This window comes from Fonsecaea monophora (genome assembly GCF_001642475.1).
Source record: "Fonsecaea monophora strain CBS 269.37 chromosome Unknown Scaff4, whole genome shotgun sequence".
In the NCBI taxonomy this organism is placed as follows: Eukaryota; Fungi; Ascomycota; class Eurotiomycetes; order Chaetothyriales; family Herpotrichiellaceae; genus Fonsecaea; species Fonsecaea monophora.
Window position 1 is genome coordinate 1808 of NW_019173935.1, and position 25565 is coordinate 27372.

Below are 25565 nucleotides of genomic sequence, written 5' to 3' on the forward strand. Positions count from 1 at the left end.
TTGGCACTAGGCCGCGAGTCGACTGCCATGCGATACCCGCCATCTCCCTCCATTCGGGGCAATAATTCTTCCCGGGGAACCTGATCAGGAGGCATAGGCCAGGCTGTCCAGGATCTGGCCAGTCCATTTCTCCCCCCAGTGTGCCGTGCCTGATTAGCCTCGTCCTCATCGTCCCTCGACGTCGCGGAGAGGACCGATGACGCTCTCTCCTTGCCCTTCTTACTGCGCTTTGATTCCCTCCCTCCCACTCCTTCTTGCCGCAGCTTGCGCTTCAGCCCGAAAGCGTCAAAGAGGTGAATACTGAGGTCCTGGCTGCGCACACGGTCCAAACTCAGAGCCACTGTCCTTTCCGCCTTCGTCCAAGAGTTCCACGTGGACGCGGGGCCGAAGTAGCGGTTCGATCGCGTGAAATATGTCTTGCCATCTTCCCCCTGTGCGAATTTGTCGTCTGCTGTCACATACGGGACGGTCCGCGGGGCTACCGGACCACGAGACTGAGATGTGTTGATGTCCGGCGCACCAGCAACTGTAGGTCGAGCAGGGAATGATGGAAAGACAGGGTCAGGCACTGGCACTTCGTCCTCGGCATCCTCTGTATAACCGGCATCTGAGTCCATTCTCGCGCAATTGCAGAGCGACTCATTTCAAAAAGTCCGAAGGCGAAGTTATCCCAAAAGTCGTTGTCCGCCGGCACGAAAGACGATCTCATTTGGAAATCTCGAGAGGGCGAAAAGCAGAAGTTTGAAGGCAACAAGAAAAAGCTTGATCTTGTGATCTTCTTTTCACACGAGCCAAACCATCACTCTACAGAGACGTCGTCGTTCTTTTGATCCGCCAGCTATTATTGCCGAGTTTTTTACGTCGAGGATTAAGAATGGAACATGTATCATTGTCACTTAACAACTCGACACGTCGGGAAGATCGACTTTCAAGGTGTCAAATTACGCGCAAAAAGAGTTGGTAGACCACTCTACACCGCCGTCTGTGTCCCAAAATATATTTTTTTGGTCTTTTGCCTGATCTAACCACAGCCTGCATATTCTCCAGCCCGTTTTATCTTCCCTAAACGCCGTGCCAGGGTATCTCAAGTCTAAGCACCATATCCTATGCAGTTTCCCATCCTAATCCCGCAAGAACATCTTATACGTGGCATTGTCCGTGCACTCCTTGAAAGGATATCCAATGTCCTTCAAAAAGTCCTCCAGCTGATCCCTCTCATTCTCAGGACACTGTATGCCTGCGAGGATCCTGCCCACATCACCACCATAGTTTCGATAATGGAAGAGTGTAATACTCTGGCCTGGTCGCAATGTCCTCAGGAACTTGAAGAGAGCTCCCGGTCGCTCTGGGAATTCAAACATGTAAACTCTTTCATCTTTGACGCCGGACCGCCCACCGACGAGATATCGCAGATGTGTCTTTGCAAGTTCGTCCTCAGAAAGATCTTTGGCTGTCATTCCTGCAGCTGCAAGCCGGGAAAAGAGTGAGTCGAGTTCTCGTGCCCTTGCGCCAGCTGAGGAAACCGTGATGCCCATCATGACATGTGCTTGGTCGGTGTATGAATACCTGTATCCAAATTCTGTAACGGCTTGTGGGAGGACGGCCTCAATGAGCTGCACAAATGAGCCCGGGCGTTCTGGAATACTAACAGACAGGAGAGCCTCTTTCTGTTCACCCAAGGTCGCACGTTCCGCGACAAATCTCAGTCGATCAAAATTCATGTTGGCGCCGCTGGCAACCGCAACCAATTCGCGGCTGGTATCTGTATCCGGATTCTGCGCGACCCATTTCTTCAAACCTGCTAGTGACAAAGCCCCTGCTGGCTCCAATACTGATCTCGTGTCTTCGAAGACATCCTTGATAGCAGCGCAAATCTCGTCCGTGCTGACCTCGATAACCTCGTCCACCACCTCTTGACAAAGTCTGAATGTCTCTTCCCCCACTGTCTTGACAGCGGCACCATCGGCGAAGAGGCCGACTTCTTTTAGTAGCACCCGCCGCCCAAGCTTGAGGGACTCGACCAGGGCATTGGCATCGGATGCCTCGACGCCAATAATCTTGACATGAGGGGCGATTCTCTTCACATACACCCCGATGCCAGCTATTAAACCCCCACCACCGACGCAGCAGAAGATAGCCTTGAGCTTTTGCAAGGACGTCTGTCTCAACAACTCCATACCTATCGTCCCTTGCCCTGCAATGACATATGGATCATCGAATGGTGGAATATTGGTCAACCCATACTGTTTCTCCAAGGCATGACAGTGGTCTTTGGCCGAGTCAAAGTCGGGTCCATGTAGCACCACGTTTCCACCCATGCGACTGACATTCATATGTTTGATGGCTGGCGTGCCCTGTGGCATCACAATGGTTGCAGGGATCTTCAAGTGTCTTGCAGAGTAAGCCACTCCCTGCGCATGGTTACCTGCTGAGCAAGCAATGACGCCTTTCCATGAGATCTTGGATGGCAGATGAGCCATTTTGTTGTATGCGCCTCGTAGCTTGAAGGAGAAGACGGGCAGTAGGTCTTCTCTTTTCAGGAGGACTTTGCATTCGAGACGGTTGGAGAGATTGATGGCATGGCTGAGAGGGCTTTCGCTGACAACATCGTAGACCCGGGACGTGAGGATCAACCGCAAGTAGTCTGGATAGCCCGAGGGTAGGAGGAAGTCTCGAGGTACGTCGTAGGTAGGAAGGTCAGCCCTTTCGGAGGGTGGTGTGGGCATGGCGGTGTACTCGGTCAGCGCGAGACTTGATCGCATCGGCGTCGAGGGAGTTGTCGTGCCGTTGACATGAGGATCGGCGGCGTCCATGGTGACGTCCAGCGATAGTAATGACTCTCAGGTACTTGGGGACAGGTCAATTTCTCTCGAAATTGTGTTGTAGGTGGCTGTCCGTGCTACAGATGAACAAAGTGTGTAGGATTTTCCTGTTGACTCAAAAAATTATCGGAGCTCATCCTCCCCGCATTCCGCCTGTCTCATGAGGGTTAGAGGACCTCACAAGCTCTCGATAGCTCCAACATCCCCCCATCGAGCAGGCGCCCTTTTACTTGTTAATACCTCTCCCTAACCTTCGTACTGTACGGGCACCCAACGGGTAGGCCAAGCCAGGATTAGTCGATTTGCAGCAAGATCCAGTCGTGGCCAATTCAGAGGAAAGGTCTGTGCTGTCTATCTGGACTCCTCTAATTCGAGCCCGCACGCGAGCATATTTCCGCGTTTTTTGCTAGCAGATCGACGTACGTCACGACTTCCACCTCTAGGTTTCTTTCGACTCGTCCTGCACAACACCGCATTCAACTCCTAACCATCTCCTCAAGGCTCATCCTGTCTTGTGGTGGAACAACCGGTCAGCGAAGACGGCGACACACCCGTTCGTCCACGCAGATTCTTGAGGGAAATACCTCACAACAATGTCCGACGACCCTTCCACATCGGCTGGGCCATCGCCCCTGACCGCCACCGCCATCCCATCCAGCTTTGATTCATCACCCGAATTCTTCGAAGAATCCCGCTTCCAAAAGCTATGGCGCAAATTACGTCAAGAACCTCTGATTCCGCTGGGCTGCGCCGCGACATGCTACGCCTTGTACATGGCGACCAAATCCATCCGCGCAGGTGACCATCATCAAACAAATCGCATGTTCCGCGCGAGAATCTACGCCCAGGGCTTCACGCTGCTGGCGTTGGTGGCGGGCAGTATCTTCTACAAGGATGAGAGGATGCGGAGGAAGGAGTTTGAGGCGAAGCTGGAGGAGAAGAAGACTGCAGAGAAGAGGGAGAAGTGGCTGGCTGAACTCGAGGCCAGAGACCAGGAGGACAAGGAGTGGAGGGAAAAGATAGAGAAGATGAGCCGAGACGCCAGAGAGATGAGCGAGGATATCAGGGAGAAAGCGGAAAAAGTGATTGAGGGCGGAAAGGAGGGGCTGCAGAAGGCTCAGGAAGGGTCGGCGCTCCCTGAAGCAGCCGGGTCAGGAGACAAGAAGAAGAGCAGTTGGGCCATCTGGAATAAGAGTGTGCTGGAGGAGGTCAATGGGGACGGCTGGGGTCCTGGTATGTGGGCGAAGAGAACGAGGGATGCCTGGAAAAGGTCCTGAGACATTTTGTCTCGAGCATTCTGTGAGGCGATTCTGGATCACGAGAGTTTACTATCGTCGCCACTCTTCTTTGGACTGGGTCCTGTAAAAATAAAAGTATATTGCTGGGGTATAACTATGCACAGGATCTCCACGTCGTGGTGCCCTTACAAGCTAGGCTTCCAGGCAATTCCCTTTGTGTAACAAGCAGTCAGTCTCGACTGGTGAGGATGGTTCAAAACTGCGGGTAGCTGCACCCAATCCTCGATTCCAGCGAGAGCCAGCTTGCGGCTTGTTCCTGCGCCTTGGTCGAAAGTTGCCAGACATGGCATCCTCGACTGCCATAACCTGGACATGTCGCCAAAGCGGCGACTCTCGAGACTTTGTCTGACCTCGATTCCAATAAATGCCACCACATACTCATCAACAGTTCAGAGTTCTTTCGGCCGTGGGTAGGTCACATCCCAAGTAGCCTTGTATAGCACGTTTGCTGGGAAACTTTCAATGGATACCAGGTCTTCCATCCGGCTCAGCCTCATCCTCGCGCCGGGCCCATTTCCTCCACGCCCCTCCTGACGCCGTCCCACTCAGCCTTGCCCGTACTGATCAGATACCTGATCCTCTCGATCTCTCGAACGTCTTTATTCCGCGTGAATTCGCCTTTCGCATACGCGATGCTCTCCCCTCTCTGGGGCTGGGACATGTGTCGGTACAGAGAGCGCAGGATGTCGCGGTAGAGCGAGAGAACACGTTGGCGCTGGATGAAGTGATCCAGAGATAGGGGTGGAGACTTCCGGAGACGCGACGACGGCGTAGAGGACTCTGCGATTGTCTTGCACAGGGGATTCGTGGGGTTGGTGACGGCGAGGCGGATGAAGTTTGGGCGCATGGGGGGACGCGATGAGGATCCAGGTCTTGGAGGCGCGTTAAGATTGTGCGCTGGAAAATGATCGAGAAGAGAAAGGGAATGAAAACCGCTGAGCTGCTCAGCAATGTGTTGTATAGAGGCACACGTCGAGACGTACTTGTAGAATCCTTTAGCAGCAAACATTTGGAGTCCTGCGGACAAATCGTGTTCCGCCAATAAGACCGCTCAAGGCTCCTAATGACGTCATTCTGAGGTGACCTCAGCCTTGTGCGTTCTGCTTTAATCAACAAGGTCAATAAGTCCCTAAGTATCTAATAGAGATAGTTGAAACAATACGGCTTGAATTTAGTTTGCTTTGGGAACCGTTGCTGTATCATGCCTCTTCAATCCTCATATTGCACGGTACTACCAAAATAGGTCGTCACCATAGCCTCTTTTCCCATGGCTGCGTCGAAAGGCCCCAACCCTCTCATAGCCTATTTCTTCTGCACCGATTACAAGCCTGGATTCGACATTGGTTGCATTCGAAGATATAGTTGGGTAGGCTGTGGAAGCACTCTTCGCAGTTGTGCGGCCCTTGAATGTATCGCCAGCTGGTATGTCTGCAGTTGTGCCTATCTCGTAGCATATTGGCTGCTTCACGCACAGCTCTCTCCAATCTTCCGGGATCGTCACGAGCCATATTGGGGCGGCCACGGTTGGCGAGAGTGTTTGCTCGTGCAAGTAATCTGCCCTCGTCCCATTGATCACAGCCGCATTGTTTCCATTGAGTACCACAGACGTAGCAGAATTGTGCACCACATCGACATCTAGATTGAATTAGTCATGAGAATCCAAGCAGGAGAAGGGAACGCTCACGTCATATGGTTGCAGCCTACATCGAGCTCGATCAGCCGATGACACGCATAGCATTGCTGCCATCCACTCTCAGTTGCAAGGCTAAGCGTGGCCTGCATTCCAGGATCTTCTGGACAATGACCGTCGTGGGCTCGCTTTTTGCAGAAGGTGCAGGTCCTTGTACCACACTTCCCGCAAGCTGCTATATCCCCCTCGATGTTGCTAGAAGTGACGAAGGCAGAGCATGTCTCCAGAGAACAATACGTCCTATCTCGAGTACCGAATTCGACTTTTGCGTGTTCAAATTGGTTTCTGAGTTCCTTTGTGAGGAAGATGTCGACCACGTTCATTTCGAAAGGCTCTTGACAGCAGCGGGGAGGAAACAACGATTCGTCCTTGGTGGCCCTACTGACAAGGTCCTGCAAACATGGTTTGCAATAGCCGTGGCCACAGGGTACCTCGATCACATCAAAGTACTTCTTGACCTCTAGGCAGATCACGCATCGGAGAGTGGAGGGGTCACGGAGTGCGTGCTCGCGAGCAGACCCGCTTATGGAGCTCTCGGCCTGACCATGGTCATCTGGTTCACGCCATTTGTCGGGTTCGGTATCTTTGAGCAGCTCATAGCCGACATCTTGGGACACGTAACGTCCCGCAAGTCTTGCAAGAATCTTCTTGCTGAGATCACTGGACTGCAAGTGGACTTCGGATGTGACGCAACTTCCATTCAGACGATGCGCATGAGCGTGGTCTTCGCAAGCGACTTCTTCCTCGCGAATAACGTCGGCAATAGCATCTGCGTCTGCTCGCACAGCAGCTGTGATGCTTTGTGTCATCTGTCGATCGAATAAAATCGAGCGCATGCTTTCGATATTCTCTTCAAACAAGGAGAGTGCCACTTGAGCATCGTTGAGCTCGCCATCCCGATTCTTGTCTTTGGAATTAGTACGAAGTTCTTCGACGTCTTGGAGCTGCAGCTTGAGAATGAGATCAGCTGTCTCCAGGTCCAGGTCGTCAAAATGAGCAGTGCATTCATCCATTTTTGCTAGAGATCACCGAACTTGGCCAGAGCAAGAAGGAGGATTAGGAGGGCAAGGAACAAGAATGGTAGATGAGCCCGAGCATCTGTAAACCCCTTTTGGTAGGCATCTCTGTCGTTCAATGGGATCCGTACGGAATGTAGCGTTTTGTTCCACGGCGGACTGCATATAGTCAAGCTCTGAAACACTACACCGCGTTCCTTTCAGGACCCATCTAGGTCACATCGATAACAAGAAACTATGTGGCGTCATCCTCAGTGTTAAACCCGGGACCGAAATGCGACTGTGAGCGTTTGCAAGTCGTAGACAGCATTTTGGCTTCGTAGAAATGATCTTGAATCGTTTCATGCTGGGAACCAGGCGTCGACCCCCCAACTGATAGCTTGTTTCGAATTAATTGACTTACATCTCTCCCTTGGACTCAGATTTCACTCTGCAGTCTCCCGAATAGTGGTAGGTTGGTTGCTTCAGTAGTAAGGAGTCCCATGGCTGGAGTATAGGGGTCGGTCAGAAGATCCTGTCAGAGTGGAGGGTATTTCGATGATGATATTTTAGCAAAGTAGGAGAGTTCAACTAGGATGACCATGGCCATAACTTGAAAGCAGGTATCCTCCGGCTCACGAAGTTGAATCGCAGCACTGCAACACTGAACTGAATCTTGACATTGAGCCGTCATAGTCCAGACACCATCCTTCCACAAGTAATTGTCCAGAAGCCACGAGAGTAGAGGGGGGTAGCACACAGCTTTGACACCATGTGTTCAAGTGTCGTGTGAAAAAAGTGATAAGGATCTTCCAAGGTGGAATGATCACACACTGGTACCATTTTCAAGCTGGGAATTTCCAGCAAGGGTGATGTTCCAGAACTAATGGGAACTCGCTCACCGCGTTTTGATTCAAAACCAGCCAAATAGATCCACATTCACGCATCCTTTGCGTTCAGTACCAAAGCTCCTCGTCAATGTGACTTGGTCGAATTTCCAGGGGCGAGGCTGAGGAAGCGGCTTTCGCGGATAACCACAGGGCGAATCATGGAGCATGTTTGCTAGGGATTATTGCTATTCGCGCAAGCGTCTTTTTACAGCCTTTCGGCGCCGTAAAACTAATATCCAGGCCTAGATGAAGAAGAGCGGGGCGCTGCTGGCCAGTATTACTATTCTTTCTAACCACAATCGCCAGGGCTCGAACAAAGAATGGCGCAAGTGCTGTGCTTAACCCGGTGATTGAGTCGCATACAAGAACTTTAAGAGGGTCCAGCGCACGCAGGTAGCGGCAACTTGGGAAATCCGGGGTGATTGGTGGGTTCTCGGGGACTGGGGGAATCGCGTGGACGCTTTTCTGGTTGCTTCTGCTCGGAGGTGTTTTTTCTTTTGCCGTACCGAGTACAGATAGAGTTTTTTTCGTTGCAGCAGCGTGACCAGCTGAAAGGGGATGGAATGATAGGAAGAGAGTCAGGAGAGGCGGTGGGCGCAGGCAGATACGAGGACAAGAAACTCGGTAGAGTGGATAAGTGGGTGAGAGGGCAAGGAGGGGCACGCCGGGCGTGGTCGGGGCCAGGACTCGCTTCAGGGTCAAATGACGCAACAAATTGCCGGGAGGTTGGTTTAGGGAGTCACTGGAGTTTTAGGGGCAATCAAGGAGTGTGGCCTCCCACCCTGAAGATCCCCCTTCCAAGCCCTTCCCTAGGCAGGCAGTAGGCAGGTAGGTACCAACCAGTCACCATCAGTCACGGCTCTTAGGCCGCAAGAAACCTGCGAGCACCAACTCCGACACTCCAGAAGGAATAAATGTCTACTCTCACATGCTCCAGCTGAACCACCTGCCACCCTGCTTCATCTCGTGCGACTTTCCCATCCTCCAAAATCACCCAGCTGCCATCGAACAAAGTCCCGCGCCCCTTGTACCTCAGTGGGTCATTGGGCTGCAATATGATCTCAACCCTCGAAGCGGTCTCGGCTCTGTCCTGCTGATTTCCCTCGAGGCAATTCTTCATATACAAGTACTCGTACCCTTGCCGTGTTGACTTCTCATCCTCTTCTCACCTCGAATCCACCAATCCACCATGTCTTCCCACGATGACTATGCTCCACGTCCACGCCGAGACCGTACCCGATACGACACCGACGGCGGTCTTCGCTACCCAGATGACGATGACTATGGCGACCCTCGAAAGTCGGCACCCCGCCACCCTCACCATGAACCATCCCCTGCGCCCCTCGATCCTCGTGACGGACCACGACGCAAGAGAGATGCTGATCCTCGAGACATTGAGCCGAAATCCGGTCGTGATGTGAAAGACGACCCACCCCGATATCGCGAGGATGGCGATCCCAAATCAGGCAAATCCAATACTGCTGCACCGAGGAGAAGACGTAGCTTTTCCAATGATGACGAAGCAGCTCGCCGTGACCCACGAAATGGCAACGGCACTGGGGTGGCCTATGGCCGCTCCAAAGGATACCGAGAACCTATTCCGGAACCAGAGGTCGTTGCTGCTCGGTCAGCCAGACGCAGAGATTATGACGATGACTTTGAACCACCTCCACCTCGTCGCGCCCACACACAGAGAGAGCTGGATCGTCGCCGTCGAGACGATCCTCCTTACGATGACGAGCCACCTCGGCCTCGTCGTCACCGCAGTCCCGAAGACAGACACTCCGACCGCGAGCGGGGATATAGATCTGATCCTCGGGACGCCCCAAAACACCGAAGAGATGATGATCGCTATGACGACCGCAGACACCGCAGCGGTGGTGGTTCACGTCGCGACGATGGCTATGCGTCAGATCGAGGCCGCTCTGATCGAGACAGAATGAGAGACCGCGATCGTGAGCGAGATCGAGATCGAGACCGTGATCGCGACCGTGACCGGGATCGCAGGCGCCATGACTCTGACCGCGACAGAGACCGTCACCGAGACCGAGACCGAGACCGGGATCGGGACAGAGACAGAGATCACCACGATAGTCGAGACCGTGACCACGACCGAAAGGACAAGAAAAAGGGGTTCTCACTCGACAACATTAACGATCTAGTCGAACAAGGCCAGAAACACTACAAGACTCTGGCGCCAGTGATCACCAGCCTGACGAAGATGTACATGGACAACAAGAAATGATTGAAAACTCTGGTGTGCTTACGATGGCGATTGAGCCCGCGAGTATGGGGTGCATGGGCAGAGAACGAGTCAATGAGTGATCTGAAGGAAATGTAGGTGATGAGAGGTCAAAGCCACACTGCTGGAGGAAGCAGCAGGGCTGGCTCCCTCCCGTCTTGGATGATGCTGAAACAGCGTTGCGTGATTATGAAGGGAAGGGGTAACTTACACGACGGTGACAGCCGGGCTGGCCATTTTCCCTGCTCCAGGAATTGAGATGTACCACTAGGACTATTTGGCAGTACTTTGGGATGATGGGCGGGCAATTTCGGAATGACCAACATCATTTGCAAGGTCACGGGGTGGGCGGTCGATTTGGATTCTGTCATGGTTTGAACAGCAATCAGCTCAATAGCAATATAAATACCAACATCGCTCCATTAGTGAGCCTTGTTTCAAACAAGTTCCTTAAAACTACTCGCTAATTATCTAGCTGACTGACTGACTGACTGACTGAATGGCTGGTTCACTAACTGGCTGACTGGCTGACTGAGTGACTAGGACTAGAATCTCGATTGCTCTCCCCTCCTCTCCCCCTATCTTTACACACACCTATGAAGGGCACACTTGTAACGACGAACCCCACGGCATCCGCTCCTGACACCGCCGATCCTCCACAGCGCCAGAGGGTGGAGCCTCGGCCTGGGCACCTCCTTCTTGTCGGACGAGGCTGGACCAATTACCTAGGTTCGCAATGTATACCGAGTACCTGGATCGCAACCGCCTCAGGGGCTTTAGCGCTCTAGGCCTTGACGACGTGGAAGCCCGTGAAGTTGGGCAACACGGCGCGGATCTCTTTGACGTATTCTGGGATGCCGCCCGCATAGTTGACCTGTTCGAATGCTTTTCCTGGAACACTGCCGCCCATGTCTAGCAAGAAGAACGAAAGATTACCAAGTCAGCCATGTCTGTGTGCCTAGAAAGAATGAAGAGAGAGAGGGAGGGAGGGAGGGAACTCCAGGCAGTTGGAGATTTTGGGGAATAATGCGGGAAGAAAGGAAACTCACATGTGCTCCTTGTGGTTGGTAGCAAGGTTATGTTACTCAGGTCGTTGATGTGATCCTTCCACTTCTGGCTCGCTTCTTGGGTTGCGTTGATGTATTTAATGCCCTGGTGATCAATGTCTCTTATAGCGTCGCGGATCCAGCGGCCTTGGACTTCCACGGCTGAGGGGCCGTTGGCGAGGAGGGTCGGCCCGTGAGGACCTGTTACACAAAGGGACATTAGTTCATTGGTAGATCGCTGTGTTGAGACTGTTGACTCACCGTAGAGATGGAACATGTTCGGGTATCCCGAGATCGTGGTTCCCAAATACGTGTAGGCTGCCTCCTTCCATTCATCGTGCAAGGTGGTGCCGTTGATGGACTTCAATCCCATATTTGTCATTCCACCCGTGGTGATATCAAAGCCCGTCGCCAGGGCAATGATGTCGAATTCGTGGACTTTGCCGTCGCTGGTCTTGATACCGGTCTCGGTAAACTCTTGAATCTTGACACCGGACTTTTCCGAGATGTCTACAATATTCACATTGTCGCTGTCCAGGACTTCGTAGTAATTCTGTTCGAGACATGGTCGCTTGACGCCGAAGGGATGCGGAGGCTCGACAGGGCAGAGTAGAGCACGCTTCTCGGGGTTCTTGATGCGCTTCTCCTGCTTCTTGCGCCAGAAGTCGTAGACGCAGCGGTTTGCCTTCATGTCGAAGAGGAAGTCTTTGTGGGAACCCAGCCAGAGGCCGAAGCCCGCCTTCTTCCACAGGCGTTCGTAGACGGCTTCACGCTCCTCAGGGGTGTCTTCAAAGGTGTTACGCTCCTCGAACTCATAGGTGAAACCCGCAAAGTGCTTCTCCCGCATGCGAAGGAGCTCGCCGTATACGGGATACAGTCGTTCTTGCTCCTCCTTGGTCAGGTCGCGTTTACCCATGGGCAATGCAAGATTGGGTGTCCTCTGGAAGACGGTCAAGCTCTCGACTTGAGGGCCCCATTCTTGGATAATCTGCACCCCGGAGGCACCAGTGCCAACAACGGCAACTTTCTTGCCGCGAGCATCAACGCCCTCCGGGGGCCAGAATGAAGAGTGGTGCATAATTCCCTTGAATTTTTCCATGCTGGGATAGTCCGGGATATATCTCTTGGCTGCAAACCCGGCGGCAATGATCAAGAATCTGCATTTGGCATTGCGGCCATCAGCAGTTTTGATGTTCCATTTCCCAGAGTTTGTGTCAAACTCGGCACTGGTGACCACGCTTTCGAACGCGCAGTCTTTGCTGAGTTCGCAGACCTTATCCACATGGTCAAAATATGCTTGAAGCTCGTGGTAGTCTGGGTAGTTGGTCGTCCAGGTCCAGGTCTTGTATACTTCTGGGATGGCAAGTTGATAGATGGGAACCTCGGAATCAACTCGGGCGCCTTAGGCCAGAGTCAATTGAGCAAATGATATGGTTTGGGAGATAAAAGCCCTTACCTGGATATACGTTCCATCGCCACGTGCCTCCAAACGAGGTACCCGCTTCATACAAAACGGTTTTGAAGCCTGCCTTACGCATCTCATACAGGAGATACGTGCCTCCGAACCCTGCGCCAACAATCAATACATCGATGTCAAGGTTATCCGCATAAGGCCCATCGGTCCTGCGTCGTCGGCCAAATTCGAAGAGATCTCTCTTCAGAACGCGTTCGGGTAGTTCCTTGGGCTCAGATGGGTCTCCCATGATGATCACGTATAGCTGGAGGGCGGTGGAAACGTATGAGTAATCGGATGTAAGGTAACGGCAGCCAGGTAGATCCAGCACTCGGACATTGTTGGTATCCTTATATACACAGGACCCCGCCGTCCCAACGTGCTTGAGATCCGGTGGAATGGATGTAGCGTAGCAGCTTCTCCTCCTTTTGCTCGCTTGCTGGAAGCATGTAAAGACCAAAGCCTATTACAAGGACTCAAGCCTCTTCAATGGTTGAAGCGGAACCGCGCAAGCAAGGCGAGTCGCTTGATTTGGTGCTGGTCACGCTATGGTAGATCCCCGCATCCCCTCAAATACCCACAAGGTGGACCTGATGGGATAGAGGAATCTGGGGTCAGCATTGGATTCGGCATATCGGACGAGATGATTGGGAACCCTGATATTGGGCTGAGGTTGTGATCCAAGGGGCTCAGGCTCAAAAGCGGACATGAGTCTCCGATATCCTCGGCTAACTCCACGTTCAAAGCTGTCTGGAGAACTTCCCATGGACCGGTGTGTCCCTCGTATTCCTTCTTATCAGATGGGCGGGAAATTCTTAAATGTTGGCCATTGAGGGGGTGAACTGCCAGCAGTGTAGCGCATCGCGTGATGATCGAGTAAGTACAGCCGAATCGTCGACTGTCAGCGATCCATTGTCCTGGGACCGGAAAAGGATGCGAAGATCCTTCAAGCCCGGATCCTACAAAGGCCACTGCGTCAGTTCCCGAATAAGGTACAAGGTTTTTCTGTTCGACTCAAAGAGGCTTTACCCGAAACAGGGCCCTTCACAAGGTCAGGCACCGCCAGAGGGATTTCGACCTCGTCACAGCGCTGAGGCCTGTTCTCCACAGTAGACATGCAAATCAACTCTGTTCCTCTCGCTTGGGGTAGCTTAGCCAAAAGCAACAGCTGAGGAGACGTGAGAGATGAATGACCATCGAGAGTTTCGGCCAAGTGGTCGTGCCGTAGCGTAACTTGGGTGAAATTGTAGTAGCCGTCATATTGAGCAAGAACAGCAATCTTTGAACAGATAGACGAACAATGCGAGAAGTTGTCAACAGAATTCGGAGTGAGGATGTGAGCTTTGTTGAGGAACCTGTCTATCACAAAGATGGAGATTGTGATTGGGATTTCGTCAGCGGCGCCCTCCATACATAACGGTTTGTCCACTTACCAATCACCACCTGAGCGCTTCCAACGCCTCGCGCAGCCAACCTCCCTCAACGATGTCCTTCGATCACAGGAGTCAAATTGTACACCTTGCCTTCATCCATACAAGATGCCTACCCACGCTTTCTCACCATCAGGATGACGCGTCGCAAGGGCTGGCCCTCACCACCGCTCTCCGCAGTCTCCAGAATCCCGGTGTCCTTTGAGATCCCCGCCTCGCTGCAGCAGTTCTCTACCATTTCACGCTCCCTCGCTGCAACAATGGCGTCTAGGACGGGGCCCTATGACCATCCTCTCTCGAACTCTACCTCGATATCCCAGGCATCGTCCAATCCTACCCCTGTGACCACACAGTCGCAACATAGACCGAGTTCTCAATCCTCCTCGCAGTCGATCTCGTCGCACTCTACCGCCCCTCGCGTGGGCCAATACGCTACAACCAAGGCCAATCCTCTAAAGCGCTCTTTCTCCGAAGTGCAGCGTGAATCTCGAGCCGTCCATCAGCCAACATTTTCTAGGACAGCGTTACAGAATGCACAACAGACTGATGCCCACCTCCGAGCCGACGCAAAATCCACAACCGTTGTTGCGGAGCCGAGTTCGCATTCTCCGCAAACGCCACATACAAACATTCCGACGACGACTCAACCCGAGGAACCTCCGCTGAAGGCAGGCGAAGCACTTGTATTAGCAACGCACCCGAACACGATAGCACAGTTGATTGCCAGGAAAAGAGCAGAAAATGAGATGTCGGGTCATCGAGAGCGATGGGCTCGCAGGCAACAGGAATATCGAATGTCACAGTCTCCAGTGACTCAGTCGGGGAGTGAGCTCAATCATCAAGTCGCTCGCAACGAAGTGACAAAAGCCCCTCCAAAGAGCAGATCGAATCCTCCTCTTGGACGATCTGTGTCGGCCATACCAATAGTGAAACCCGTGACCTCGATTGTGTTTGACGCACAAACTTCTGTGGCCGAGTCTCCTTCCACCACAGCAACAGAAGAATCTACGAAACCTGCCGAATACAATAGCGAGACGCGGCAATCCAACGATAATGACTCGTTCTTTGAATCGCCTTTCTCTTCACCAATTGTTGAGTTTCTTGAAAAGGCTACGGACAATGCAGGATTGAAAGAACCACTAAGACAGCAAGCGGAAGTGTCCAACACAACCGTCACCACGGCCACAACAGCCCCCAAGTCTCATCTCGATCGCGGTGGAGGGTCCACAAACTCTACATCAACAACCGCCAAATTCCAAGAAGCACCAGCAATACCTCCTCTTTTCTCAGATAAGCCTTTACCGAATCAATCTCAACCCCAGTCTTTGCACACAAGCTCTTCGCAAAGTCCGTCGATGAGCGTACAGCAACAAGCCCAGACTGAATCGCTGACTCCGGTCCAAGGCCAACTACCTCAACATCAACCAAGAGGTGGACCGCCACAATTAGCACCCCGTCAACTGCCAGCACCGCGAAACATACCCTACTACCCACAAAATGTGGGCATGCCAGCTTTCTATAGAGTGGAAATGAACCAAAGCTGGCCAGGTGGCGGCAACGACTTTATCTCAACTCCCGTCTCAACGGTTTCTTCAAACCCTGGATACGATCAGCACGTTTTACCCCCGAGCCTGAGCTATAATCCATATGGCGTAGGTTCGATGGCTCCGTACCTGGTGGGACCAGACCTCCCACCGCCTCCCGGTCCCCTCCGCACTTATGGCAGTATGATGGCAACAGAGGTCGCAGGACCATCAAGGGAGCAGTTAATTGATGCGGGGCACATAACCGCGGCAGATATGGTCGCCGGGATCAATACAAGATTCAAAATTGCGACAAAGGACGACTTCACTGTTCCAAAGCGATAGTGAATTTCGTTGAGGGATATTGATTGTGCATCGGCGTTGTTGACTTGCCTGGACATGTTCCGGGCATGCTTGAAAAGAATCGAATCAATTATCTGCTTTAAAGAAAGCAGAATGTTTCGACGTTATTGTTGGACCACTCAAGGTGATTACGATCAGCGATTGACACCCCCAGTATATAAAGTTGCAGCGGCGTTTTTGGTATATTAAGACGGGATCCAGGAAAGAAAGCGTTCTGTTAAGATTGCACAGCTGAGACTCTTTAAGACGGAGAAAATACTCCATATCCGCAAAAATTGTACAGTACGACGTTATGATGGCATCGGGAACCAAGAGGAAAGTATCTGTCAGGTCCTTTGAGCGTTTTTGGAGGATGTTTGTACTATTGTTCTTTTATCTTACCGCATGGCTGGCTATACCTGGCAGGACCAGACTGCCGCAGCCAGCCCACCTCCAGAGACAGATATTGGATGTATAAATACACAGGCCTATGATGGCACGGACATGACCAACGAGTTGATTTTTTGCTGTATGCTTCGTTGTATGTGTTCCTCTCCAATTGTAGGATGGGATTTTCTTTCCCTTTCTTCTCCAAAGTTGAAAAAAATTACGAAAAGGTGATGGGCTTCTTCGTCAAGCCTGATATCAAATCCTCCATGAGATCTCGCTTGCGTTTCTTCCTCTGCTCAGCCTCGTTCAGGACCGGGACGGTGTTGCCACTGGTAGGTCCGGCGTGTTCTTCTTCTTCCTCGTCGTCGTCCTCGTCTGCTATCTGGGTGGGCATCCAGGAGCAAATCCTTCCGTCTCCGTGGGCCGTGTACATCTCTATGCCTTCCCCCACGACGGCATTGACCCGCCAGACCATGGCGTTTATCCTTCCTCCGCTGGTCAGCCTTGCGACGTTACCCACGCCGCTGCCGCTTAAGGCGCCTCTTCTGCCACCACCTTTCTTCGCGCCTGCGCGCTGCACATCCGAGGCCCTGACCCCTTCTGTCTTCAAGATCCTGACCAAGTTGCCCTCTCTCAAGTGGTGCTGAAACACCATGCCCCTTCCGTCGTCGTTGGGCCACCAGAGCATCTCCTTCCCAACACCGTGACAGCCCCGCGGAGAGATCAGCGGTCTCAACTCGCCTTGCCTCTCATTCCTGATCCTCGGTCCGTAGTGGACCAGGTCGTTGCGACCTGAAGCGGCGTCCCAGACGCGGATGCGCTGATCATGGCCCGCAGTGATGACCTTGTCCCCCGTCGGAGACCACTGCACGCTGGTGACCGGACCGTTATGCGCAAGGGCGTTGAAATCTAGTAATTCGCGACGGGCTCCTGCTCCGGTGGTCGCCGATGCGCCGATGATGCCGATTGCGTCGTCGAGGTCCAAAGAAGCAAAGACGGCATTCGCTCGGCGGATGTCGTAGAAGAGTACGCGGCCGTCGGTGGAGCCGGACGCGAGGAGATGCGATTGTTTTGGGGACCAGCACACGCTGTACACGGCGCCGTTGGGGCCTGCCAGGGAATGCGTGGACAGCCCTGAGCGGAGATCAAGAAGGCGGATGGCTGGGTGGGCCGTTCCGACGGCGATCAAGGGCGACGAATCCGGAAGTGGGGAGAGGCAGTGGGTGTAGGGAAGAAAGTCCAGGGAGAATGTGTGGACAGGGGTTAGGGCAGAAGGGGTTATTGACGTGACTTTCAAGGTCTTGTCATAAGAGGTTGTGAGGAGGGTGGAGGGAGTAGGATCGAAGGGATAAACTGAGATTGAGGTGAGGGCATGAGTATGCGAGTCGGGGGTGCTCTTGGACAGGGCTGCTTTAGGAATGTATTTTGTCAATGCACTCCGCGACGCTGACGGCGGCGACAAGCCTTCATGCTCCTCGAGATCCCACAAGCGGATCGAAGAGTCCGCTCCTCCTGAAAAGAGATAGCGGCCCTCATTCTCGTCGATGGCGAGGCAATTCACACCGGCTTGATGCGCAATGTAGGTTGGCAATCCTCCTCCGCTGATTGAGCTGGCTTCATCCTGCTGAGGTTCTGGATCCGTCCTCGCCCACGCGAAAGTGATGTTTTTCTGATGACCCAAGCTATGGATCAGGCTCTCGATATGACTTCGCCTGAAGGCCGCCGACGAGACCGTGCCCAGACACTGGTCTAAGCGGAGTTGATTCATGCATCAGCGAGACTCAAGCTGCCCTCTTACCGTGCGACAGCTATACTCTGGAGGTGGTATGTGATTGTGGTGGCGATGAAGAGGGAGGATGTTGTTGGGTTGCAAGGGTAGCCAAGGAACAGTTAAAGCGGCAGAGATGCCAGGAAGGAGTCGATATTTGGTCTGACAGACATTTCCCCGCTTTTGTGCTGCGACCTCGTTTGTCTGACGTAGTTGCCGCTCTCCAGATTTCCTCTCAGTTGACCACGACTGGTGGGTCGGTCATTCTCACAGATATCATCGCAGGTCTTCGTCAAGGCGTTGCGGCAGATCTTGGTTGTCGGTCGAAGCCTCTACTCTCCTGTGGTTATGTTCGAGTTCAGTGCGCCTTGCAGCCAACCGTGCCAGCCTGGAGTATTGTCGTTGGTGCGTGGAGAACAATTTGCACTTCGCGTCGAGCATGGTACACCGTACCGACTAGGCCCCTTACGGTAGTCTGCAATTCTACCCAAGAAAGTCACGCAGGTCAACCTCTTTTTCGAACTACGGCAGAAAATGTTGCTCGAAAATGGTGTTTGAACTACATATCTGGGGCCCGGCATTTGAGCTTCCTTCTATCGACGCCCAATGTCTAGCTACAATTTGTTACCTCCGTCAATGCCTGCAACCTGACCGCTGGGTGCTGATTCCCTCAAGCGATGCGCGCGTCAGTCCTTTGGGAGAACTCCCTGCCTTGCGTGATGGCGAAACCTGGGTCGCTGGGTTCGCCAACATCGTCGACTACCTTCGGAATATCTCCAATGGCGAACAAGACCTAGACAAAGACCTCAGCGCCCAACAACAAGCAGACTGCGTGGCATTTTCCGCCTTGATCACTTCACTTGGCCAACCTCTTCTCGATCTCAGCCTATACGTCAGCAGTGACAACTACCTCAACCACACAAGACAAGCTCTCAGCGATATATTGACATGGCCGAACAGCTGGACTTTACCGCACGAATGGCGCGCACAAGCGAAGAAGAGATCGGAACATTTGGGGTTGAGCAGTTTGGATGTGGACAGTGCGCAAGAAGAGGAGGATAAAAAGGCGAACGCAGGGCTAACTGCACACATACCAAAGTCTCTCAGAAAACCCAGGCAAACGGTAACGGGGCTACTAGGCCGGCACCAGCAAAAGAACCGGTTCCGACTGGATGCTGTCACTGAAGATTTCTTTGAGCCTCTAAGTGAAATGCTGGGGAAGAAGAGCTGGCTAGTGGGTGAACAGGTTTCCAGCGCTGACTGTCTGGCCCTCGGTTATCTGGCGCTGATGCAGACACCGGCACTGGAGCATGGATGGCTGCGGGAGTCTCTACAGACAAAACATAATGACCTAAACCAATGGGTGAAGAGTCGGGTTGCGGAAGTGTTTGGTCCGCCCATCGATGTCACTTTGGTTCTGGGACGGAAACCAGGAGATGTCGCCCAGTTGTCATTGCCATGGCGAATTCCCGCCCCCAAGAGTTTCCCGCGGGTCTTACAGGCGGTGGTTGAGCGGTGTATTAGTTCTATCCCTGTGATAGGATCATTGCATGGAGTTTCGGAAATCGGTAACACGCATGGAACAGGACGAGAACGATACCGCGAGAAACAGCTGCAATTGGCGAGACTCCAGCAACAGCGAGACATGTATCTGGGGGTGGTCGCGTCAACGATGACGATGATGGGACTGGCAGCGTGGTTGGTGTATCAAGGTCTGCTGCCTGTGCCTCGATGGGGGCGCTCTGCGCCTCGAAAGCGTGGGTTTGGCGAAGCGGGTGCCCTTCTTGGATTGTGATATCCTCAAAGAGGTTGATGGTAATGTCTTTCCACATCCAATGTATAAGTATAGCACAGACGAATAACTGTCCAAGTCCAGATCGGTCAGAACTCACATTCCAGGACACTTCCTTTTTTGGAGCTAAATGTTACCGCAAAGGGGATAGTGAAATCTTGGAGAAAATGAGGACCTTAAGATGGCTGGGTGCCAAGAGATCAGCCTTGTCTAATCAGCCAACTATTATTGGCTCATTTTGATGAACAGGGTTAAGATTGGGCAGGTGCTGACTGGCGATGACGGGTACCTGCCGATTCCATGCTTCAAAATGCGACATTGACCCAATCAAAGATAACGTGGGGGTCCTTCGACGCCGAGCTCATCCAATAATGCTCCAACTGCCTTTCATCGTTCCCTCACCTTAAGGTCCTCACTTTTTCATTTCCCCCCATTGTGCCACTCTTGCTCTGTCTGCTTCACTGGAGTCGGCTTTGTCACGGTCGTTGCATCCTGACGGTGACTGCCTCCCCTCCCTCTCTCTCACTCTTCCAGAGGAGCAGGGGTGGAAGAACCTGTACTTTGTTTTATCCCATCTCCAAAAGAAACAGAAAGAGGTGCTCGCGCTGGTGCTCTGTCCTATAGAGCCTGTACATTTCCGTCTTATCATCCGGGATCTGCATCTGGTGGGATTCCGTCAACTCTAGCCGTATCTTCCAAAGCTCATTCGAGTTTTCTGCAAGCTCGGGATCTCGCCTGGTAAGGTCTTCAGCTTCTCAGCTGGCGCATAACCACGAGTTGCTCACGTATACAAGATCTAACTTGTTCCAGCTACACCTCACATACCTTGTGCGGTTGCCCGCAGCTTCAGCCCGCCACGCTACAGGGCCGCAACCTGCTGATAGCCGCTTCCGCTGACTGTTGCGCCGAAATGTCCAGCTTCGAGTCCCTGGTTGATCTGGTTGTTCGGCAAGATGAATCCGAAGCCGCCCCAGTTTGTGAGACAGGCAACGAGTACGATGGTCGCATCGGCTTACGGGTAGCCGCGCTTTTCATCATATGGGTCACTTCGTCGATAGGCGCGGCATTCCCCATCTTTGCAAACAGGCACAAAGGGCTGAAAGTGCCCGGCTGGGTGTTTTTCATTTGCAAGTACTTTGGGTCTGGAGTCATTATCGCAACCGCCTTCATCCACCTGTTAGCTCCTGCCAATGAGGCATTGACCGATCCATGTCTGACTGGACCCATAACGGAATATTCATGGGTCGAAGGTATCGTGCTGATGACTGTATTCGTACTCTTCTTTGTTGAGTTGATGGTCATGAGATACGGCAATTTCGGTGGACATGCTCATGACCACGGCGACGATGGACATAGCCATAACGAAACCCACACACCTCCCTTCGACCTTGACAGGTCCACCACCAACACAGAAATGACGAACGCTGCCGATTCGTCGCCGTACAAAGATAATCCCATCTCCGTGAGCATGCCACTATCTACTCGTGTATCTCGGGCCCAAAGTACGCATGTGCCTGGAGAAGATCACTTGGGACATGTCCGTGAACACAGCGAAATTGAGGAGGCGGCCAACCCGTTCAGCCTCGAGGATTACAAAGCGCAAATGACTGCAATTTTCATCCTCGAATTCGGCATCATCTTTCACAGCGTCTTCATCGGACTGACGCTTGCTGTGGCCGGCAGCGAGTTCAACACCTTGTTTATCGTCATCATATTCCACCAGACCTTTGAGGGACTGGGTCTGGGATCCCGGCTGGCGGTAACACCGTGGCCAAAGGGTCGACGATGGACCCCATACATCTTGGCCTTGGCTTATGGCCTGAGCACTCCTCTGGCCATCGCCATCGGTCTAGGTGTGAGGAAGAGCTATCCTCCCAATTCACAGACGACACTCATTGTGAACGGCATCTTTGACTCGGTGTCTGCTGGCATTCTGATTTACACTGGCTTGGTGGAGTTGATGGCCCATGAGTTTATGTTTAGCAATTCGATGCGAAAAGCGAGCATTCAAACGGTGATGGCGGCGTTTGTCACCATGTGTCTCGGTGCCGGACTGATGGCACTACTTGGCAAATGGGCTTAGTGAGCTATCGGTATGAAATTTTTGTTTGAAGAGTGTGGCATTTGACCATGTAAAATGTGGAATGCCGGGCTCATGTGTATGGTTGACTTTGACCGGACATGGACCAGGTCAAGGGATGAAGATAAATCAATGATACCCTGAGAGAATCTAGCCATAGAAGCTAGATTTAGTTGCGCGACCAGAATAGACAATGCGCCATTCATTTCCAAGTGATGTGAAAAAGATTCTTAATGTTTCTGCTAAAGAACTGGTGGTGGTGCTGGGCTTAAAGTGACTGAGGGTGTATGCACGTACCTAGCCAAGCGGCTACATACCTCGTGCCCGGTACAGACATACCTTACTATACTACTGTACTATACGAGGTGCTGGTGACACCATACCGTACCATACCATACCTACATACCTATAGGTAGTTTGAGTTACCTTGGGAGGCAAGTAGGGAGGGATATTACCTGCGTACCTACCTCCCTAGACCCTAGATACCTACCTACAGTACACTACTCGGTACAGCGTACGATACTATACTACACGATACCGGACTCCGGAAATGAGAACAAATAAACTCCTGTCAAGTTACTAGTATTTAGCTCTAGTGGACAGATAGATAACTAGACAGCCCAAGTCCCTCCACCATCCCAACCCACCCAACCCTCCCAGGCCCAAATCCCCAGGCCAAATACCGAGAGAGAATCAACTCTCCCAACCCTAACGAGGGAGAAATGCTTCATACAGACTGAAAGGACGGTGTTTCTTTTCTTCTCTTTTCGTTTTTTTGTTCGCCTCTTTTTCCCCGTGTAACCACACCTCCTTGGGTGGGGGACAGGACAGAGGGGGCATCATTCATTCCGCCAGCACTGGTCTTACTGGTACCGTTACTGTACTGGATCTTTCTTTGGCTATTGCGGCAAGAATCAGGGGTGTGAAACCCATTTGGGTAACCGTTCGTCCTCTCTCCATATATTTTCCCCCCAAACCACGTCACCCTTCCCGCGCGAGAATACCGAATAGTCGCCCGTTGTCGACGACGCACCTGGATAGGTCCGAACTTGGTTCATCCCCACCGGTGGCCGTGGTACTAATGTCCTCGGATCGACGCATGTTGTGTTCACGGTTGTCCATCCTGCAGGCCTCGGGTGCTATGCATTGAGGGCGCGCGAGAGGTCCGTGACAGCCTAGTTCGGGGAGAATTTCGGTCTCCATTTTGACGTCGTCGCAAGGCACGCCGCGCATACTGGCAATGATGAGGGCGGCTTCGAGACAGGGCGTGCTGTTTGCCGTGAGGGGCGGCTCGCAAAGTCTTTGCCTGTATGGGGCGGGAGAGACGGTAGGAGATGGAGTGGAAGATGGATGGCGTGCGGTTGATGATATCTCAAGGTCGGAGGTGGCGAAATTCGAAGACGGAGGCGAAGGCATCAGCGCCGGGGTATAGTCTACCTCTTCAACAAGTGGAGTCCACATACGGTCTTCGTGCGTTTGGCCGTTGACTGCTGCGACGTCGTGCACACTGAACGAGCTCGGAGGCGGTCCGGATACGAATGATGGAGGTCGTGAAGAAAACACAGTTGTCGTCGAGTTCGTCATTTTATTGCTGGTTGGCTTGGCGGCTATTTCACGAAGCTGACTTGGTGGTGCTGGCATGACCGTAAAGGGAGTGCCCTGTGCGAATGTCTTGCCGTCGAACACACGGCTCTTCCTTGTTGGGCCGGTGCGTCTGATCTTCCGTCGTCCATCATCACAGGAGGGACCGTCCACCTTGTCTTCCCTCTGCGGAAACCCGCTAGAACGCCCGGCCAACGACCTCTGCAGAATTTCGTTCTGCTCCCGCAAAGCCTTGACTTCCTCTCTCAAGGCACGATTCTCCTCCGCAACCCTGCGCGCTGCTAATTGCACTTCTGCAGTGGCCTGCACGCCTTGGGCTTCGTGTTCGCGTATACGGCGCTCGAGGTCTTCAATGTACACCTGTCGGCGGGCGCGGCAGCGCCGTTGATTAATCGTGTTGCGCTTGGCTTGGGGGGCCTCCATTGGCGGCACTGATCGCGAAGGATCTATGGCTATGGGAGGAAAACTCGAGTCTGGCCGCAATGCTGATCCCTGGGCGCTCATCTCCACTGGTGTATAAGAGCCCATGATGTGAGGCTCATTATTCATCCGCGGCGTGCCTCCGCTCTGAGGTGGAGAGTCGCGATCAATAATCATCCGCGTTTATGAATCAACGAGCCAGAAGCGCGCTCTTCACAACATCAACATGAATATGAGCACGTGGAAACAGTTGTTTGGAAGCCAGCTGGTATGGTTGGTTGGTCGGAGGGAGGATTGTCGTTGGCGGGCAGCGACGGCACGAAAAAACGATTTTGCGTCATTTTTTGAGCAGCACCACCACAACAGCACAAACACACGTCTAAAGCGGCAAGACGCCAAGAGCTTGTCACCCCTGCGCTTTGATTCGTCCAGCGGCTGCTTATTTTCCATGTCCTTTCCATCCACAAACTCAATGACCAGGTGTTGACCTCGTCCTCGATTGTCCACTAGTTGTCCCAATGAGGCGTGTCTCGCTATGCTGTGACGGAACTAACCAACCATGACATTGCATATTTCCCCTTACCGCATCAGTCCTGGTTGTACGCGGGTCCTTATCCTACGATGCCAGGCCAATAGCTCCCAGGCCGTGACACACCGCTTGATGTATTAAACCTGAGCACGATACCTCCAGATCGGGACACTGTCTGTTCCAATACGTGTCACGTTGGAAAGCCCACAGGAGTTCGCCACCTCAGCCTACTTTGCACAATCTTGTCAACGTTGTATCGAGCTTCGTGCAACAATGGACGCCGCCACAATTTATCAGACTGTCAACACCAAGTATTCCGACCTCGCCTCTCGTGCCGACATTAGTGAAGTCCAGGCATCCAAAAGCACTCACATTGCAGCATCTTTCGGCTATTCGTCAGAAGACCTGGCGTCCGTCCCCACCGGGACGAACCTTGGCCTCTCATGTGGGAACCCACTCGCGACGGCGAACCTTCAGCCCTATGAGAATATGGTTGACCTCGGATCGGGCGGAGGGCTTGACTGTTTGATCGCCGCCAAGCAGATGTTGGCAAAAGGTCCCTCACCGAGTGGGAAGATATATGGCATCGACAGGAGTGAAGCAATGATCACATTGGCGAGGAAGAATGCCACGAAGACAAACCTGCCAGAGAGCCTGGTGGAATTCATCCAAGCACCAATCACGGAGATTTCCCTCCGAGATTCTTCAATTGACCTGGTGGTCAGTAACTGCGTCATCAACCTGGTCCCGGACGAAGATAAGCCTATCGTCTTCAGGGAAATCTATCGACTCCTCAAGCCAGGTGGGCGGGTCGCAATCAGCGATCTTCTCGCAAAGAAGCCCATGCCAGACTATATACGACAAGACGCAGCTTTGCTGGTGGGCTGCGTCGCGGGTGCAAGCCTGGTTGACGAATATCGACATTGGATGGAGGAGGCTGGGTTTCAACATGATAGCATTGTCTTTATCAACACCGGAAAGGACTTGAACGTCTACCATGATGCGGAGGTCGCGGCGCCTTGTTGTATGGAGGCGACCCTGTCGAAGAGTTGCTGTGAGAGCAGCACAGCGGGCGCCTATTGCGTCGAGAAAAATGATAGCGATCCTGTCAGCAAGATTGACTTCAATGAATGGGTGGCTTCATATCAAATCTATGCCGTCAAATGACTGACAGTCATCCAGCAACACCATGCGAGCAGGGCTTGTGATATAAGAGCATGTTTTACCCGATGAGATCAAACGAGGAGTTCATG

The 25565-nt window shown here is 52.8% G+C and overlaps 11 protein-coding genes across 11 annotated transcripts; 6 read left to right on the forward strand and 5 right to left on the reverse strand.

Moving 5' to 3' along the window:
- Positions 1–1121: 1121 nt before the first annotated feature.
- Positions 1122–2813, reverse strand: AYO21_00999 (threonine ammonia-lyase, biosynthetic; the record flags this gene model as incomplete). The annotated part of the gene is made up of 1 exon (XM_022650983.1): positions 1122–2813. The coding sequence occupies one exon, from the start codon at positions 2811–2813 to the stop codon at positions 1122–1124; it is 1692 nt and encodes a 563-aa protein (XP_022516461.1).
- A 602-nt stretch (positions 2814–3415) lies between these two features.
- On the forward strand, positions 3416–4099 carry AYO21_01000 (hypothetical protein; the record flags this gene model as incomplete). The annotated part of the gene is made up of 1 exon (XM_022650984.1): positions 3416–4099. One exon carries the CDS (start codon positions 3416–3418, stop codon positions 4097–4099), a length of 684 nt encoding a protein of 227 aa, XP_022516462.1.
- A 514-nt stretch (positions 4100–4613) lies between these two features.
- AYO21_01001 (hypothetical protein) lies at positions 4614–6823 on the reverse strand (the record flags this gene model as incomplete). Its single annotated transcript, XM_022650985.1, has 3 exons — positions 4614–5137; positions 5372–5755; positions 6064–6823. The coding sequence occupies 3 exons, from the start codon at positions 6821–6823 to the stop codon at positions 4614–4616; spliced, it is 1668 nt and encodes a 555-aa protein (XP_022516463.1).
- A 2061-nt stretch (positions 6824–8884) lies between these two features.
- Positions 8885–9940, forward strand: AYO21_01002 (hypothetical protein; the record flags this gene model as incomplete). Its single annotated transcript, XM_022650986.1, has 1 exon — positions 8885–9940. The coding sequence occupies one exon, from the start codon at positions 8885–8887 to the stop codon at positions 9938–9940; it is 1056 nt and encodes a 351-aa protein (XP_022516464.1).
- A 781-nt stretch (positions 9941–10721) lies between these two features.
- On the reverse strand, positions 10722–12686 carry AYO21_01003 (hypothetical protein; the record flags this gene model as incomplete). The annotated part of the gene is made up of 4 exons (XM_022650987.1): positions 10722–10849; positions 10987–11184; positions 11245–12384; positions 12440–12686. 4 exons carry the CDS (start codon positions 12684–12686, stop codon positions 10722–10724), a joined length of 1713 nt encoding a protein of 570 aa, XP_022516465.1.
- Positions 12687–14003: 1317 nt separating this feature from the next.
- On the forward strand, positions 14004–15734 carry AYO21_01004 (hypothetical protein; the record flags this gene model as incomplete). The annotated part of the gene is made up of 1 exon (XM_022650988.1): positions 14004–15734. The coding sequence occupies one exon, from the start codon at positions 14004–14006 to the stop codon at positions 15732–15734; it is 1731 nt and encodes a 576-aa protein (XP_022516466.1).
- A 604-nt stretch (positions 15735–16338) lies between these two features.
- Positions 16339–17889, reverse strand: AYO21_01005 (hypothetical protein; the record flags this gene model as incomplete). The annotated part of the gene is made up of 1 exon (XM_022650989.1): positions 16339–17889. One exon carries the CDS (start codon positions 17887–17889, stop codon positions 16339–16341), a length of 1551 nt encoding a protein of 516 aa, XP_022516467.1.
- A 547-nt stretch (positions 17890–18436) lies between these two features.
- On the forward strand, positions 18437–19684 carry AYO21_01006 (hypothetical protein; the record flags this gene model as incomplete). Its single annotated transcript, XM_022650990.1, has 1 exon — positions 18437–19684. The coding sequence occupies one exon, from the start codon at positions 18437–18439 to the stop codon at positions 19682–19684; it is 1248 nt and encodes a 415-aa protein (XP_022516468.1).
- A 907-nt stretch (positions 19685–20591) lies between these two features.
- Positions 20592–21764, forward strand: AYO21_01007 (hypothetical protein; the record flags this gene model as incomplete). Its single annotated transcript, XM_022650991.1, has 1 exon — positions 20592–21764. The coding sequence occupies one exon, from the start codon at positions 20592–20594 to the stop codon at positions 21762–21764; it is 1173 nt and encodes a 390-aa protein (XP_022516469.1).
- Positions 21765–22742: 978 nt separating this feature from the next.
- AYO21_01008 (hypothetical protein) lies at positions 22743–23891 on the reverse strand (the record flags this gene model as incomplete). The annotated part of the gene is made up of 1 exon (XM_022650992.1): positions 22743–23891. The coding sequence occupies one exon, from the start codon at positions 23889–23891 to the stop codon at positions 22743–22745; it is 1149 nt and encodes a 382-aa protein (XP_022516470.1).
- A 694-nt stretch (positions 23892–24585) lies between these two features.
- On the forward strand, positions 24586–25479 carry AYO21_01009 (hypothetical protein; the record flags this gene model as incomplete). Its single annotated transcript, XM_022650993.1, has 1 exon — positions 24586–25479. One exon carries the CDS (start codon positions 24586–24588, stop codon positions 25477–25479), a length of 894 nt encoding a protein of 297 aa, XP_022516471.1.
- Positions 25480–25565: the final 86 nt, after the last annotated feature.